Source organism: Leucoraja erinacea, chromosome 4 (genome assembly GCF_028641065.1).
Source record: "Leucoraja erinacea ecotype New England chromosome 4, Leri_hhj_1, whole genome shotgun sequence".
NCBI lineage: Eukaryota > Metazoa > Chordata > Chondrichthyes > Rajiformes > Rajidae > Leucoraja > Leucoraja erinaceus.
The window spans coordinates 106,509,370-106,528,154 of record NC_073380.1 but is presented as its reverse complement, the minus strand read 5'-3'; the positions used below and the strand labels follow the sequence as shown (position 1 = coordinate 106,528,154).

Genomic DNA, 18,785 nt, shown 5'->3' with positions numbered 1-18,785 from the left:
CCTCATGAACAGAAGAAGGGTCTCGACCCAAAACGTCACCCATTCCTTCGCTCCAGAAATGGTGCCTGTCCCGCTGAGTTACTCCAGTTTTTTGTGTCTATCTTGCCCTCCTCATGTTCTTCTTGGAGAACACAAATATGAAGTACTTGTTTAATACCTCACCCACTTCTTCTGGCTCATCTTAAATTCTCTCATTTGTCCTTGTGTGTTCTCAACCTTTTCCCAAGTTACCCTCTTGGTTTTAATGAATTAAAACATGTGCTAACATTAAACATATCTAATGACTCTGCCACATCAGTTTATTAGACACATTAGTTTAATTTCAGTGTAAATGCATTTGAAGCAACAGCCTGAAATTGAGTGTTTCTAATATTTTGCCACGTAAATGTTTTTGTCAGTTACGTATGTGGCTGAAGTTGATTTGATTTGTGATTACAGCTAGTCATCTATAAAGGTAGAATAAGCAGTGGTGGAACAAAAAAAAAACAAAGCCTTGAATGGCTAAGTTACATAACAGGAGTGCTGGCATTTCTATTTTAATTATGTAAATACACAATACTGTACATACAAAAAAAAATGAGGTTGGCAAAATGTGTTTTTTGTCATAGGGTATGATAACATTGAGCATTGTATTTCAAGCTGACGTAGCCAAATCAAAGGCACTTATGGAATAGCTGATGGTTTCATAGGTCAATTTAACCCTACATCGTTTTCCCAAGATGATTTAATGTGACATATCAACTTGCTCCCAACAGTTTTAAGCAAATGGCAGAGATGCCACTTTCTCACATAGTTGTCGAGGGTTGTTTTTCCAATGGTAGACCTGTGGCCAGTGGAGTGCCAAACGGGTTTGGATGGCAATCTAGTTAATATTGGTAACTAATTTACAGATAACACCATAGTGGTGGTATAGTGGATAGTGAGGAAGGATTTCTAAGATTACAACAGGATATAGATCAATTGGGAAGGTGGGCTAAAGAAATAAAAATTGAATTTAACTGAGAAATATGAAGTATTGCACTTTGACATGTCAAACCATGGCAGGGCTTACAAGGTAAGTGGTACAGGTCAACCACCGATTTTCCGGCAACTGGTGGTCTGGCACCTCCTTTAACCTAGACAAAATTACGAGAGCACACTTAAAATCCCGCCTTTCAGAATTACTCCCGAAACTGTGGCACCTGGGCCAGGTGAGGCAGGTGAATTTGGCCCCTGCGGCGCAGGCTTTGGAACTCCAGCACAGCCGGAGCCGGCAGATCTGTTCCCATAGCCAACTTCTAAGGCCGAATTTGTGTTCCGGTTTCTCTGCTCCTCGCCTCACCTAGGCAGACTGTTCCAGTACCGCTGATTCCTCTCAGAAGCCAAGACCTCTGGAACCAAGGATGCCAGAAAATTGGTGGCGGACCTGTAGAGCCCTGGAAAATATTACAGAGCAGAGATACAGGTACATGGTTGCCTGAAAATGATGAGACAGGTGGACAGTGTGGTGAAGATGGTAGTTGGGAACAGTATTGAGTACAAAAGCTGGAACATCATGATGCAGCAGTACAAGTCATTAGTGAGACCACACTTGGAGTACAATGTGCAACTTTGGTTGCTCAGCTATAGGAAGGATGCAAATTTGTTGGGAAGTGTGCAGAAGTAATTCACCGTGAAGTGCCCTGGAGCTGAGAGCTTGAGGAAAGGCAAGAAATTGAATAGGCTGTGACTTTTTTGTTTGTTGTGTAGGAGACTGAGAGGTCACCGTATTGAAGTTTATAAGATTATGGGGGACATGGAAAAGTTAATACCCAGTCTTTATAACACAATAGAGGATTCTAAAGCTGGAGGACATAGGCTTAAGGTAAGAGGAAAATATTTACGAGGGGCCTCAGGATAACTTTTTCATTTAATCGGTAATCCTTATCTGGAATGAGCTGCTGGAGGAAGCTATTGAAAGGGATCCAATTACAACTTTCAAAAGACATTTGGACAGATATATGGATAGGAAGGATTTAGAGAGCTTTGGGCCAAATGCAGGTAAATGAGACGAGTGCACAATGCCAACAGTTGGAATGGTCAAGGTGGGCCAAATCGCCTGTTTCCATGCTATATAGCTATTTCAGATTATGAAAATAAATAGTCAGAAAATGAAAAACATTTAATTTAAAATCTTTAATTTAAATAGATTTGGAGATGCAAATAAAATTACATTAATGACCATTTATATGTGTATCACTATCAATCGCAATGAGTTTGATACTTACTGAAAAATACATTATACCATGAGAATTATCATTAGCTTGGCACCATTCATATTAACAAAATTTAACAACAAAGATTAAAAAATGATTTCCAATAAATTGCACAATAGTTACTATAGCTAGGTACAGTGTCATTGAATAGCTTTGTATCACTATTACTGCCAAATAATTTAATTTATATATGAAGTGTATTAATTTATATAATTACTTTTATCAAATTCTGAATAGGTAAGATGACAACAGGATATAAGTAGAAAACAATAAGTAGCATATGCTAAATGTAGGAATGGAACAAACATAACAACTTACACTATTGCACTTTGTGCAGAGCATCAACTGAACAAATATTCCCAAATTAATTCAGTGGACCTTTGATAAATTCCATGATTTTGGAAACCAGCTGCTCTTTCTTGTCCCTTGTTTTCACAGAAACACCACGACATTTCAGCCAAGAGTGGAGAGTGACAGTATTTAGTTTAGATAGCTGTACAGAAAAATAAACACAGATGATTAAAATTATTTACTCAGTTTTTGATTCATATCTATTTGTTCAATCTTACTTGGTAATGAAATATAAAAAAGGAAAAAATAATCTTTATAAACTTGCAAGAGCCTTTTGTATCCATTACAGTATCTCACACAGTGTACTAACACTTGACAATAATTTGTTTTAAACAGCCATTGTTGATTTATCACTTGTTACTCTTATTGTATGCAATAGAAACTGATACACTAGCTTTGTAATGCCTTGGACACTGTTACTTCCCATTATATTCTTTCCAATCTTTGGCGCCACAGGACCCATATTTTCTTTTGATATTCTCTACCTATTTACATTGTTATAATAACTTTTCATACACTTTCGTGTATTTCTTGTTGTTTTACTGTCACAATATATCTTCTCCATCTTTATCAACTGTTGATAATTCTTACTGCTACTTCAACTTGTCCCAATCTCTAAGCTTGCTCTTGATAGCATTGTGAACCTGTTCTATTAGTCATATTCTTAATCTCTTTTGCTATGAATTGATCATTAATTCATGGAGATTTTTAATTAATAGAATATAAGCTTGCGAATTTTGAAATTTATTTAAATATGTTTTTTTTTTAATCTTAGGCATTCATTTTAACCTAATATCCCAATCTATCAGAGTGAATATATTCCACAGATTAAATGTATCTCCAACTGTGTTGTTAGAAGGCCTGTAAAATATTCCAGGCTCTTGCTTATCTTTTATTTCCATATTGTTTTGATTCCCGAGGTAAACATGGAACCATTGAACATATGCTATATAATGTGAATACCACCAATTGCAGGATGTTGCAATATGCTAAAGATACAATTCTAGAAGGTAATGCTCTGATGCTAATCAAATAACCTACTATTTCAAACCAAATAACAACAATATTGCTATATGAGTTTGTGGTTATCATTCTAGGTTTTTCTGATCTAGCAAATGGTGAAGAGATTGACTGCAAATCTTCTGGGTGGGACAAATATATTCAACATCTCCTGTCAACCTCAGTCAAAAATTGTCATAGGTAACAGGGAGGTTGAGGAAAGATTTGTTCCCTGCTAATTTTACTCACAAAAAACAACAAATCTTGCCCTTCAATATAAGATTATTAGTAAAAACATGATGCTTCAAATGAGATGCTGTAAGCAGCTTTAAAGAATAAGTTAACATTTTGACTCAGAACATGATCACTGTACCATTGAAATCAGCTTTTACCTTTATGGTTGACCAGATTCACAATTATAGCTTGCACACAAAAGGTATCAACTTGGATTAGAAAGTTTGGTGCTATTTAATTATTCACTGTATAATCGGTTTTATACACAAATATCTTCTGATCTATAAACATAATGCTTTCCTATTTGATTAAAGTTTTTCAATGGAAATGTTAAGATCCAATGTATTTCTAAGAAACCTGATTATTTTTTGCATGCTTTTCCACATCAACATCCTGGATAACTGGTTTGGCCTTGGGTTTCTTTGGTTTTGAATCTGTAGCCTTCTCCTGTTTTGAGAAACCACAAAATGGAATTCAGATTTGTTTTTAAATCTAGGGCATAATTGTGCCTAGGTAGTTGCTCAATTAAAAATTCAAACATTACCAGAGTTAATAAAGTGTTACTGTGATAAGTTGACAAATTTCATTTCCTGCATTGTTACATACAAATAAAGCTGTAGAGCAAGCCAAGCAAAGTTAGAGGTGAGAGTGTAAGTAAACCAGGTGAAGCAATCAATGCTGCCAGTTTCAGCCTTCTTTGTCAGCACTTTTACAGAACAATGATTTAATGTTTGTAATAACACTGGACTCATGCAGATAATTCAAAGTGTTGCACTGCCTTAAAATACATGCAGTGTATTTTTATCAATCCCGTAGTATTACGGAGTGATACCTTGATAAGTCTGAGCCCGTAGACAGTTGCAATGCCTTTGGAAATCTGATCTCAATTTTGTAATGACATTGCATGATGTGAAATATTAGTATATGCATCGTCTTGCTGTTTGAGAAATGCCTGTCATTCAAATTGCATTCTTGGAATAAGAGATAATTAGATCCACTTGTTGCACACTGCCACATAGCTCCAATATAAAATTTCTTGGAGATAAAGTAAGCATTAGGACCCAAAAGGAGCTGCCAAAGTGTGATGCTATATTTGTAATTATCAGCGACAGTTGCTGACAAAGTATTCCAAAAAAATATCATTGAGTGTTCTTGGCTTCATTGAGTAAACCCTGTTATTTTACTTCGGAGTCACGTGAGGGACTCCATGAAAGAAACCCGCTTACGACGCATGCGTGTCATATCGCATACACGCATTGAAGGAGTCAGAAGTGGGAGACGACGTCTCCCTAGAGAGAAAGGCAAAGAAGCAGGTAAGAGACTGCAAAATTTTTCCACTTACCTTGCAGGTAGGAAATACAAGAAGCTGCAGGAGCTGGAGGGAGACTGTAGAAATGTTGCAGCCAGAACCAGCCAGCAGCAGCCGTTAGCGGGGAACCCTCCGGAGAGGTTTCCCTAACGGCTATTTTTAGCACAAAACAGCTGTGCCCGACGTTGCTCCCCGCACCGGCAAGACACTGCTGCCGGGCGGGAAACTAAGCTACACGGCCCGGGGAGTTTTCTAGACCAAGCCGGGTCTATTTTTAGACGCAGTCGTTCGGCGCTCCGCAGCTGATTAAAGCAGCTGCTCCGCCCGGGGAGAGAGAGAGCTGACATCGGGAACAGCAGCCCATGGACCTGTGCTACGGGGTCCGTGGGGCTGCGGGAGGAAGGACGTTCCTCCGAAAACGGCAGGCTGAAAACCAGTACAGGTAAGAACAAATTTCCCTTACCTTTTTTGGTGCTTTTTCCAGAGTGCTTGCTGTATTTCTGAAGAGACTGGTGTGTTGCTGAACAGCAGGGAGCCACCTAAGCAAGGCAGGCCACAGCCACAGGTCGTTACTGGTGGGATGCTGAACAGCAGGGAGCCAGCTACTGATGTCAGTATAGAGCTGAAGGGCTGTTGTTTAATGACCAGCAGCAGCCAGCTATAAATGTCGGCACCAGCATCTCCCAGATGGGAGCGAGTGCCAAACTTCACCCTAAATGGGTAGAGGTGCCCGTGAGGACCAGGACCATGGGGAACGGTCCAGTGCCCGTAGGCATGGGGACGGGCTGTGGGATATACCGCGTGCGACTAGTGCCCGAGAGCACCAAGGTCGGCAGGAGCGGTCCCATATATTAAGCACCCGCGACGACGAGTGCCCGAGAGCATGTAAGTCGGCTGGAGCGGTTTGCTGGAGTAAAATTCTCCATATTGGCAGGCTCCGGGATTGGAGGTAGCCACAGTGGGCAAATAATAATATAAGTCCCACAGCAGTTTCCCATATGGGCTGCATGAAATGTCGGACGCCTCTTAGGAGGGTATGGAAGGTCTGACGGGGTAAAGCCTGAGCAGGTGATGGAGCCACTGTCCCCTATTGAAGGGGGGGAAAACAACCTGCCGAACATGATGAGCAGTACTGCCAGCAGAACTCACGGAGAATGATTGCGAGAGGATGGCTGTGAGTATTGAAGGACTGTGTGTCCACCCATCAACTTCAAGCTAATATTTTGCTGAAGTATTGGCAAGGCTTCTATACCCCGGAATATTGTGGTGCTCTTAATGTAGCCATTGTCACAGGTGCATTTGCAGACATGTTGGGAAGGCCGTTAGGAGTTGGGAAAATCCGTAATACTCTGAAAGGTCTCATGGCGGGCATAACAGCTTTGGCCCGCATGTTAAATAAGGTGTACAATATTAGTGACCACAAGGATGCCATTAGCACTATTTTTTTGGAATGTGCAGTTTGAAGGGCCATTAAGCCAGCTCTAGACCCTAGTTCGCTATACTATGTAAGCAAAGGGCTATACACCCCGTTATTTGGGTGGGGGAGTCCTGTCTAAACAGGTAAAGAATTGGCGAGGAGGCTTCACTTTGGGGGGCTGATTAAAGCATCCAAAGGTTATCTGGGGAAGACATAAACCTCATGTGCATCCTAAGAGAGGTAGTGTTTTGTATTATACTACAAAGAATTGGGCAGAGGTACCCAGCAGCAGCGTCCTGTTTAGGGTTTGGGCCGGGACGACCACTGTGGAAGATGCAAAAGTAACATTAACCATTAGGCTCTCCACAACCGCATATGAAACCAAGAAAAATAACTTGGTTACCACCAATACCATGGAGGTAGGTGAATTTGGGGCTCCAGCATTAATAGGGAGCACGGAAGTTGGAGGGATATTGCAACTTCATGTTGAAGCGTGGGGTAATATATCTATGGACAGATATATCCTTAGCAGTTTTAAGGGATATCTGATAGAGTTTCTACACAAACAAAACCCTCCAGTACAATATATACCGGACAGATATACATGCTGGTAATGGAATAAACCAAACCTGAACAACAGGATTTGTCTCAAATATCTTTATTAGAAATAAGAAAGATGGGGGTTGCCGTATTATTATGGATTATCAATCCTTCACAATGTTGTGCAATATATTCATTTTAAAAATGGATATTTTTAGCAGTGCTAAAGACTTAGTGTTCAGCAGGCTACTGTATGGCATGTATTAATCTTTAAGATCCTTGCTACTCAATATCCAACAGGGGGAAAATTTTAAACCAGCGTTGGGACTGCTGCAACACCAAAATCATAGAGTAATGGTATAGTTGGATGATATCCTTATTGTGGGAATAACTTATGAATCGGCATGTTAGCCAGTGGTTGCCACTAAACAATTGTTTGAACAGCTGGGATTCATTATCCATCCACTTAAGTCAAAATTGACACCATTAACACATTTAATATGTTAATGACTTTACTTATATGGAAAGCCACAGAGTTTAATGGGTGCATATATTATAGAGGTCATTTATTTTGGCCAATGGAAAAATGATAGAAGCTATAAAAGAATTACAATGTTGGGAACACAATGTTAAGTATTGCTCCAAACCCAATAGTTATTCACAACCCGTCTGTGCTATTACAAACAGACGCCAGTGCAATTGGTTATGGTACAACTGATACCATCTCGAGCTATGGGGGAGATGGAATATATAAGAAGCTAACCTACATAACACTAAGGGTTAGAAATGTTAAGTGCATTTCATGGGCAAAAATCTTATTGCTCAGGAATGAAACTGCAGCATGCTAGATGGTAGATAGATAATACCTCGGTGATGGCATATTTAAGTCATATGGGTGGAAAGATATCACCAGCTTGTGAGGAATTGGCAAATACATAAAGTGGGAATGGTGTGTCCAAGGGATATTTGGTTATGGGCTACATATCTACCAGGGGGCAATTATGGCTACATATCTACAGGGATACTAAATCAGTGGCAGACACCAGGCCACGAAAAATTATTGGAAGTACTAAATGGATGTTGGATAGATGGTATTTGTTAAAATCAGTAAAGTAGGTAAGGCCGGATATTAGAATTGCATCCGGGGTTAAATCACCAGTTACCGAGGTATGTATCATTGATACCAGATCCTGAGGCAGAAGCTACAGATGCTGTTTCACTGCACTAGGGGAGGGGTTTTCATTTATGTATTACCTCCTTGTCTATTTATAAATTTGGGGTACGAAGGGACATTCAACAGGAATCGGCATTGGGGATGTCTTAGTACCTGATTGGCTTACCCAACTATGGTTTTCCCGGGGTACAGGACATGGTGCTGGAACTATGTATAACGATAGCCGTAGTCCTAAGTTGCTGGTGCATCCAGTAACTGAGGATAGCTATCCATGTCATAGTAAATATTGATTTAGTAGGTTGTAGACTCTATAACACCGCTATGGGACATGGGGCTATCGATAGAACTGTGGACATGATCACAGCAGCACGAAGAAGGTCTACTCTATAACAGTATTTAGGTCCTATTATAATGGGCTAATTACTGCCATGATAACTTTCTGGACCACAGAAATAAGGATGTTCCGGGGGTGCTACAGTTGCTTACCAGCCTGCAATATCGAGGACTGTGTTTCAGCACTGTGAATAATGCCGAAAGTGCATTGTCAAGTTATTAATGGCAAGAAACAGTAACATAACTATATTTGGAATGTAAGTGTGGCTTTGATCTTGCTAAGGAATTGGTCGCCGGCTACAGCATTAAATCTGGATAACTATCTAGAAATGGAATGCTGATAGCGCTAGTCATAGTGTATAAGCTCCAGTTATTGCTAAGTAAGACTGGATGGCTTCACTATTGCGGCACGAAGATTGAGGTTTGTGATCCAGGACCGTATTATTAAACAAAATAGGCCAGGATTAGCGGGGCAGGTCATAGAATTGATGGCCTACCCGGAGGACAATGCCTCTGTATAGTAAAGTACGGTTTTGTTATACAGTAAGAAAAAAGGCTATCAGAGGCAAGGAATTGGTGTTTAATCAGCTTTAAGATACTGTACCATAGAGTGTAACTCATATCCCATATTTCTGCCACCGCGAAATGGTCTGATAGGCGGGAGTGGACAATAACATATTTAATTTTCACCCCACCAGGGCTGCAGCTACATCTGCAGCAAAACGCCTTGATGTATCCATGGACCAAATCATCAGGATTGCAGGATGGTTGTTGGAGAATACGTTTCAGAAATGTTAACAAACCAGTTAGCAGTATGGGAACGTGTTTTCGGGGACCAATTTTAAGTTCTGTATGATAATTTATCCCTGAAGAATACAGGGTTATGATTTCAATTAATTCGATATTATTTATCATTTCCATTAAATAATTGGTATGAATGCTTTGAATATAATTAACAATTTCTCTCTAACTACCAAGGCAGTTGTGAAGCATGGACTCGTTTCCACGGCATGAGGTCACAGAGCTTTGAAATCTTTCATGGAGTCCCTCACGTGACTCCGAAGTAAAATAGTAAGATTAAACGAGAACTTACCAGTTTGAAGTTTGATCTGTATTTTATGAGGAGGAACGTTGAGGGAATACATGCCCTCCGCTCCCACCCTCATAGGGTCAAATCTTGAGCTGGTATCTCTTTGATAATCTTGCTATTTTAGGTCAATATAGGGTATCTGTGACCTCACACCGCTGCTTTGAAGGATGACACGCATGCGTCGTAAGCGGGTTTCTTTCATGTATTCCCTCAACGTTCCTCCTCATAAAATACAGATCAAACTTCAAACTGGTAAGTTCTCGTTTAATCTTACTATTTTATATTGTCCACAGGCTCTGCGACCGGAACCCTCAAGGCCGTTCCCAAATGGAGGCCACCAACTCCTCGATGTTGCAGTGCTGCCAACTCTCAAGCATTGAGCGTGAGACTCACATATTTCTCGCATTTCTCACGCTCGCATGCTGATCACAGAATTGCTCACGCTTCCAGATCTCCTCTACACTCACCAATGAGATTAGTTTTCTGTCGGCAGGTTTCCCATAAAGAACGAGCAATTTGATTGGCTTAAGCCCATCGCACACTATTAATATGCATAAGCATCTACTGACAACAATCGATCCAAAGTAAAACGGCTGTCATTGAGCTTCCATACACGGTATCCCATAGGCTGTATATGTATACGTTTGTTATGCCCAAGCCTGGAATTGCGACATGGAATTGCGTAACATCGCCAGATTGTCCGGGTACGTTAAACGTGCAGACGATCTCAGCTCATCTTTGCACTTTGGTGAATTTAGAAGGTTTACGGCTTCACTGACAGTGACTGCACGGTACATATTTTGCTTATGATTACTTTGTTTATTTATCTGTGGAGTGAGCGTGTATTAACTTTATTTTCGTGAATTTAGTTTTAAATGGGCAGAAACAAACTAAAGAAGTATCAAGTTAGACCCCCAACTTCTAAGCCCAAGTTAAACGCAATAAGCCATGCACCACCGCCCCGACGCAACAGTGCAGTGCAATTAGTGCCGTGACATCACTATGACGTGACGTCTTCAGATGTCACCGACAGGGTCATAGCTTGTTGTTTCTTGTCGCGGGTGGATGTAAGTTGACTTTGGTTGTTGTAGGTTGTCGCCTGTGTGGCCATAGGCTGTCGTCGGTGTGGTCGTAGGTGGATGTCCCAATTCACGAGGAATTGTGTAGCCGGTCGACATAGCTTGTCGTAGCTTGAAGTCGACTAGGTGGTAGCTTGTCGTACACGTTGTCGTAGGGTGGGTCCAGATTTCTCACTCTCAACTCTCACCCAATGTTGGCAGTATTGGATATGACACAGCAAAAAGGCGCATCTACGTGGAAGATTTAAAAAAGTATACCCCCCCCCCCCCCACATAATACACAACTAACAATAGACTATTACATACATCTAACACTAACGATAAGACAAAGAAGGAAGAAAGACGGACAGACTGCAGGCGAGCCGCAGCACCGCATCTTCCAAGAGTATACAAGTTTAGGATAGATCCAGGTACGATAGACAAAGGCTGCACCCATTAACTGAGGTACAAGATCTTTAGGATTCAGATTTTATGTTTTGGAAGAACATACAGTGTTTACACAGTGTATGAAGGTAATTTAGAATCTACTGAAGACATTGCGAGGAGCAGAAACGATTTCATAAGTAAATTGGATGGGCACTTGAAGGAAATAAATGACTGGGTAGAATTAGGGAATGAGACTAACTAGATTAGTGAGCCAACATGAACTTATTAATCTCCTTCTCTGCCATAATCAACCAGTCTTAGATTATGACTGCAGACACTCCCCGACTTGCGTAAGGATTAAAGGGCCTGTCCCACTTGGCGATTTTTTCGGCGACTGCCGGCATCATGTCAGCGTCGCATAAAGATTTTGAACATTTCAAAATCCAGCGGTGACAAAAAAACATTGCAGCACTCAAAAAAACACCACGCGTCATACGTCATCACGCCTCGTCACGCTGTGAATTTTTCGATGGCCTGATACGTCAGTCAATGATGCCGGCAGTCGCCGAAAAAATCGCCAAGTGGGACAGGCCCTTATGTCTTTAAAGGCTTACGCAAGTCAGATTTTACATTTGTCAGAATATTTTGATGCATCTCAGTTTTAAATGACTGTCCCCTTATTTTTTAGCTATGTTCCTTTGTTCCTAACTCTCCCACTTGTGCAAACTTCTCCACTGTCAAGCTGTCAGAATCTTGTATGCTGAAAAAGGTCACCCTTCATTCTTCTAACTCTGAGTACAAACCCATACTGTCTATTCTTTCTTGATAGACAAATACAGTATCTCGTCCAGGAATTGGTCTTTAGTAAATCTCCTTTGAAATGCTTCAATATTCTTCTTAAAGCAAGGGCAGCAAACAGGTGTGACCTTACTGACACCCTATACAACTGTAATAAACTCTCCCTGTTCTTAAACAGCAACCTTTTGCAATAAAAGCCAATGTGCCATTTGACTTCTTAACTACTTGTTGGACCTGCCAACATTTTGTAATTCATGCAAACAGAACATATATGTAATCTCCTTGAACTACACTCTTCACAATCTCTCGTCATTAACAATAATTTGCCACATATATGAAATGTGGGTTCGCTCCCAAGGTCTAGTAGGTTAGCTAATTTATACAATGGAGTGCACAAACTTAATGACACACTTGTCTTGTACCCCAAAAATCTGGATTGGAAAAACTGCACAGTATTTTAAAACAAAATGCAAACAATTATTTCAAAGATGAGAGCTCACTTCACATTTCCGTTTTTCTGTTCCTTTATCTGAAAAATTCCTTCCTGTCAAAGATTTTGAACTGAGATCGTGAAAATGTGTTTGCTTTTCATGGTTAAATTGCTTCCTTGTATCAAACATATCTAGTACCTGGAAGGCAAAATATATGGAGGTAATAATACATTGTCAGAAAATCATACTTTGTATTTTTGGAATAGATATAAATTAGACAAATGTTGCTCAAAATGCGCTAAGTAATTTAGTCCTTGCATTCATGACGCAAATTAGATTCATGTGTGAAAAGGTGGACAAAAATGCTGGAGAAACTCAGCGGGTGAGGCAGCATCTATGGAGCGAGGGAAATAGGCAACGTTTCGGGTCAAAACCCTTCTTCAGACCCGAAACGTTGCCTATTTCCTTCGCTCCATAGATGCTGCCTCCCCCGCTGAGTTTCTCCTGAGCATTTTTGTCCACCTTCGATTTTCCAGCATCTGCAGTTCCTTAAATTTCATGTGTGAAAAGCTTTCCATGCATTTGCATAACACTGTTAATTCTAAGGATAAGAATAAACATACAGAATTATGGTTATGTTATAAATGTTATCTGTAAATTTAAGACTGTAGTAAGACTGCAGCTGAATCCATATTCCCAAACTCTTTTCTGTTTGTTTTATTTTGTGTGTTGTATTTTACTGTTGAGTGTTTTCAGTTGTTCACAGATTAAGTGATTCATTTTTCATATAAGATGTAACATACATTATAACTCTGAGACTCTGCTGCTAAAATGGAGCTATAGTTAAATGGCCCACATTTGAGCCCCGGAAATCTATTTGTTGTAATATTTGCATGAGATTACTCAAGAGTTTAAAAACATACTGTTGGAGGAACGTGGTGGGCCACACGACATCTATGGAGGGCAACAGACACAATGTTTTGGGTTAGGATCCTTCTTCAATCTTAAAAATGTAATCTATCCACTTCCCTCCACAGATGCTGCCTGAGCACTTAAGTTCCTCTAGCAGTTTGCTTTTGCTCAAGAATCCAGCTCATACAGTTTCGTGTTTGTATTACACGGAATGTAATTCATTTGCAAATTAGAAGATGCCTGATAGTTTAAGATGATGTTCAGAACCAGCAAACACTTTAAGATGTTTTTTTCTCATGCAATATACATTTTTAATATTCTAAAATACACAAAGGAGAATGAAATTATTAAAGATTTTCAACTATTTATATTGACTATAAATAATAAATAGTAATAATTTAAATGTGATTTTTAAACTGTATTGATATTTTCATAATGGTTATATTACCAAACAGCTGTTTTTAAGCATTTGCTTTCCAAAGTTGTCTGAAAAATCTAATTTTACTTCGGAGTCACGTGAGTGACTACGTGAAGAGCCCGCTCAGCACGCATGCGCGGCATTACGTTTCAGCAGGCAACAGACTGCTGTGCTTGGATCAGCAGCACTATCAACCTGATAACAGCATTCCGTTGCATATCCTAGGGAATATACCTGAGCATCAAGAAATGGGACACTGTTTTTCCAAAACAGGAATTACACATGCAACTTCAACAAAAAACTGTACTGAAGTCCTGGCAGGTCTTCACCACAATGAAGGAAATGTTTCTGTCAGCCTACTCAACTTGGGTACCGCTCACTGGTGATCAGATACAGGAGAGGTATATTCAATCCATTCCCCAGAAATAGGTCACCCAAATTGGGATGTCAGTGAAATCCTGACATACCTTAGGGGATGATCACCAGCCAGGTCACTCACCCTGGAACAGCCTACCCTGAAGATGGACATGCTGGTGGCCTTACCTCTACACAAAGAGCCAGTTCTCCCATCTACTGCGATTGGACAACATGGTTATAACACCAGATAGTGTCACATGCCCATTCAAGGGTTGGCCAAACAGAACAGACCAGGTACATCAGGTCCAGTCATGAAATTCCGGTCATACCTACCTGAACCATGTTTTATGTGTCATGACCTACTTAGAGATCTACATCGACACAATAAGGAATACCGAGGGAGAGGAAAAAGCCTTACGGGTCAGCCACAATAAACCTCTTGGTCGGGTGACGAGCTAAACTATCTCTAGTGGCTCAAGCAGGTACTGGGAGTTGCTGGAGTAAATACTAACGTGTATAAATCTTATTCCACCAGGACAGCTTCCACGTCAGTAACTAAGAGGATGGACGAGCCTATGGACCACATCCTGGCTACTGCAGGGTGGTCTAGGGAGTATACGTTCCAAACTTCTATAACAAACCACTGACAGAACCTGTATCATTTGCAGAAAAAGAATCTGCCAAAAATATATAATTTAAGCCCGGGGGAGCAATTGGTTTTGTTGTTGTTAATAACACCATTATTGTTTTTACAAACAGATTCATGGTTGATTACGATAACATACTTCCTCCCTCGAATGACTTCGGCAGCGAGAGAAGTATGAACTGTTACACGGTTTGAAATCACAGAGCTTTGAAGTCTTCACGTAGTCACTCACGTGACTCGGAAGTAAAATAGTAAGATTAAACAAGAACTTACCAGTTTGAAGTTTGATCTGTATTTTATGAGGAGTTACGATGAGGGATTACGTGCCCTCCACTCCCACCCTCAATAATATGGATCAAACTGATAAACTGATGTCTCCTTGTCTTTACTATGTTTATTTCAATAACTGTGTCTATCTGTGATTCCACACCGCTGCTTTGAAGTATGCCGCGCATGCGTGCTGAACGGGTTCTTCACGTAATCCCTCATCATAACTCCTCATAAAATACAGATCAAACTTCAAACTGGTAAGTTCTCGTTTAATCTTACTATTATATCTGGACAAGAAATAACATAATTTTTACAACATAAATCAGCAAGTATATTCAAAGCCAGCAGTAGAAACCTCAAGTAATTAGAAATGTAGATTTATCTCACTTGTTTGTGTTGATGTTCCATTGGGTTGTCAATCCATTTAGTACATGTTCCATCAAAACTTGTAATACCAATTGCATTTTCGTCTCTAAATTGTGTATTTCTCATGCATTTTTCTTGAAAACTTCCAAGTTGTGTGGCTCCAGGCTTTAGTAGTCTTATGTTTGACTGAAGAAGCAGAGTATCCTTGCACACGTTTTTCACTGTATCTGAATATGAATTCTGAATCTGATTGGTATTTGGTTTTCCCACACTTATATACATACTTGACTTTTGCTTTTGTGCTTCCTCAAATATATCCTCTTCTTTATTTCTGCATTCCTGCTCTTGGACATTCTTTGGAGTTTTTACCTTTATGTTAGAGTTTGATGGATTTAAAGTTAAAAATGTCCTTGAATTTTCATTTTGCTTAGTTTTATTTTCATGGATTCGTGAACTTATGAACTCTTTATCGTGCTTAATGAGTTTGCGTTTAAATATGGGTATAAACCTATAAGCATGGTTACTGGAACCAGATTGCATTTCCATTTGATGGAAGGTGCTCAACCTAGCAGCCTGGATTGGTTGTCTTTGTGGATCATGGAAAACGAATCCAGGTTTTACTGTTGATCTGAATGTACTACCACATAGTCTAGCAGCATCTACGGGCTCTCCTTCCAAACTTGCTGTAGAGTCTATTATCTGCTTGTTATCTAAGATTGTGCTCATCTGATTTCCATCAATTGAGTAAATATAAGTAGTTTTATTAGTAGCAATTTTAACAGCTGGAACCTGTGTTAAGGCAGTACTGAAGACAGGCTTCGTTGTCAGATTTGGAGGCCTTGACTGAACGATCTGATAAGTAAACACAAAGAGAAAAATGTGATCACCTTAGCTCGCAGGTCGACACAATAGAAATATTATAATGTACTGAGATAATTTAGCAGAAGGAAAGCCAAAGAAGGAAAAGTTAGCGGAAAAACAAACCATAGTTGCATTGGTCTTGCCCAGTGAGTATCTTGTGACCCGTGTAATTTAACTAAACCTTTCAAGCCCATTAATTTCATCAGTGGGAAATATACGTTCAACATAAAAAATGAATGTGCTAAATTGTTCATTAAAAAAAAGTATGTAAGATACTTAAGTAATTTCAGATATAAAATGTATATATTTACAGTGTGTGAGGTTCTGACTACACTGTGACCATTGCTAATCAGTAGCACAACATAATGAAGTGAATGGACCAGACATTAAACTCTTTTCCTCAGAAGAAACATTCAATGATTAACTCCATGCATAAAGATTTTTTTCCCGGGTTTAAATACTAAGCAATGATATTATAAGATGTCTCCTGTTGTTGAAAACAAACATTTCGAGTTTTACCTGAGAAACGTTCAGCTCGTTGGTAGTATAGTAAGGTTTGTTGGTTATTTTTATTGGCGATCCACAGAGACTAGGGAAGGTTTTCTTAAAGTCGGAAAAGAAGGATGTTAGAACCGATTCCAAATCCACCCTTGGGAAGAACTGAACAGGTTCACTTCTAATACAACAAGAAGGGTAGCTGATTTTTTATATTAAGGATGTAACTGTACTCTGACAATATTTTGGAGATTTTAACAAATCCGATAAAGACGGAGCACCTTTACTACTACCTTAAGAATTTATTTGGAATCCATTGGTATAATACTTTAATTTTGCATACCACTAATCAGTCTCTAAATTAACCTACCTGTTCAGAACAAACAGTTTTCCGCTTATTAAAAGAACAGAATGTCCCCCTAAATTACATGGATGCATTCAAGATCACTCCATGATAAGAAGAATATATTCACACCTACTGCATTACTAGAGTACTAACATCTCAAAAATATTGGTCAACAGACCAATAACAGTGATCTGAAAATCTACATAAACCAACAACACTGACACTGAACAGAAACAAATACCATATATGTATCTTTTCGTTGGGCAAAGATAGGTAGAATTTGTCAAATGTGTTCAGGAAAGTCTCCATAGGAAATATGTAAAGGGTTATTACAAGGGATAGGGCGAAGCTTGACCCACCCTTAGGAAATTGGGAAGGCCAAATGAATGAAGTGTCAGTGGGCTAGCTTCCTGCGACCAACAACCCCATCTGTTAGCTTTAAAATAGTTATGGATAAGGGCAGGAACAGCCCACAAATTAAAGTTCTAATTTGGGGCAAGGCCAACTGCAATAGTTGATTGTAGTAGGTTGTTTGCGGGTGAAGGGTATGCCCGAAAGTGGGGAGCTTTTAATAATAATAATAATAATAAGTTTATTTATATAGCACATTTATAGTCAATTTTCATTGACCCAAAAGTGCTTTACATAATTTAAAAATCAGTTCCATACAAAGCATAAAGATGGGTTAACAAAATAATAAAATGCATAAACAGGACACAACATGTACATAAACATCCACCACAGCATTCATCACTGTGGTGGAAGGCACAAAAAATTTTGGCCATCCTCCTCCATTTCCCCCCCCGTGGACAAGACCAGAGTCCAGAGTCCAGTCCAGGATCGGTCTTTCCTCACCGGAGACCGCGGCTTCAAGATTGTGTAGGCCGCAGGCCGGCGGTTGAGATTTAAAGTCCCCGCCGCAGCCAGAAGCACCGTAGACTGCAGGGCCGGCGGTCGAAGCTCCCCTCCAGGGGTGATGGTAAGTCCATTCCGGGCCCGCGGTAGAAGTTATCCGCGGGCCGGCAATGGCAGCTTCTTCTTCCCCCGGGTCCCCCACGAGGGATCCCGGGCTGTAGACGCCGCAGCAGCTGGAACTCTGCAGACCGCGGCTTCAGGCTGTGACTTCAGGCTGCCGGCTGCCCCGGGCCAGTGAAACGGAGCACTCCCCTCCGGCGAGCCCCAGCGAGGGCTCACCCGCTCCACGCCGAGTCCACGCTGCGCCTGCCGCTGAAGCCCCGGGCACGTCTCCGGGAAAGACCTCGCCGATCCTTGATGGTAGGCCACGGGGGAGGCGACCTGGAAAAAGTCGCCTCTCCATGGAGGAGGCGACCGAAGCGGTTCCCCCCTTACACCCCCCACACCACCCCCCACACAAAACACAAAAAACACCACTAAATACACACTTTAAAACATACTAAAAATAAAAAATAAAATTGAAAGGCTGATGCGCTGCTGCCATGGCTGCCACCAGAACAGCGCCCCCTTCACTGCCTCTTCAAGATAAGAAACATAACCCTGGTACACCCCCTCCCCATCCCCAACCAACACAGCCAGACCCCAGTCTGCAAAGAATGGACCCTGCACCCTCTCCTTCCCATTCACCACTTCACACCTACTTTAAAGAGTGCTGGTGAGAGTTCAAGGCATGTATTTCCTGTTAGAGTGAAGGGCAAAGCAGTTGGATGATGAGCGAAATTGAGGTTCTCGCTAGGAAAAAGGAGACATGGGCCGATATAGTTCAGTTCAGTTTAGTTTGGTT

General features: G+C 40.6%; 1 protein-coding gene across 1 annotated transcript in view; it reads right to left on the bottom strand.

Annotated features, from left to right (window-relative positions):
- Positions 1–2,119: 2,119 nt before the first annotated feature.
- LOC129696746 (uncharacterized protein C18orf63-like) overlaps positions 2,120–18,785 on the bottom strand; it is an 82,554-nt gene continuing 65,888 nt past the window's right edge. The window contains exons 11-15 of the mRNA XM_055634888.1: positions 16,705–16,882; positions 15,346–16,176; positions 12,425–12,553; positions 4,176–4,265; positions 2,120–2,727 (exon numbers count right to left, since the gene is read on the bottom strand). Coding sequence (XP_055490863.1) covers positions 2,599–2,727; positions 4,176–4,265; positions 12,425–12,553; positions 15,346–16,176; positions 16,705–16,882 — 1,357 coding nt within the window. The 3' untranslated portion in view covers positions 2,120–2,598. The remainder of the gene's footprint in view (positions 2,728–4,175; positions 4,266–12,424; positions 12,554–15,345; positions 16,177–16,704; positions 16,883–18,785) is intronic.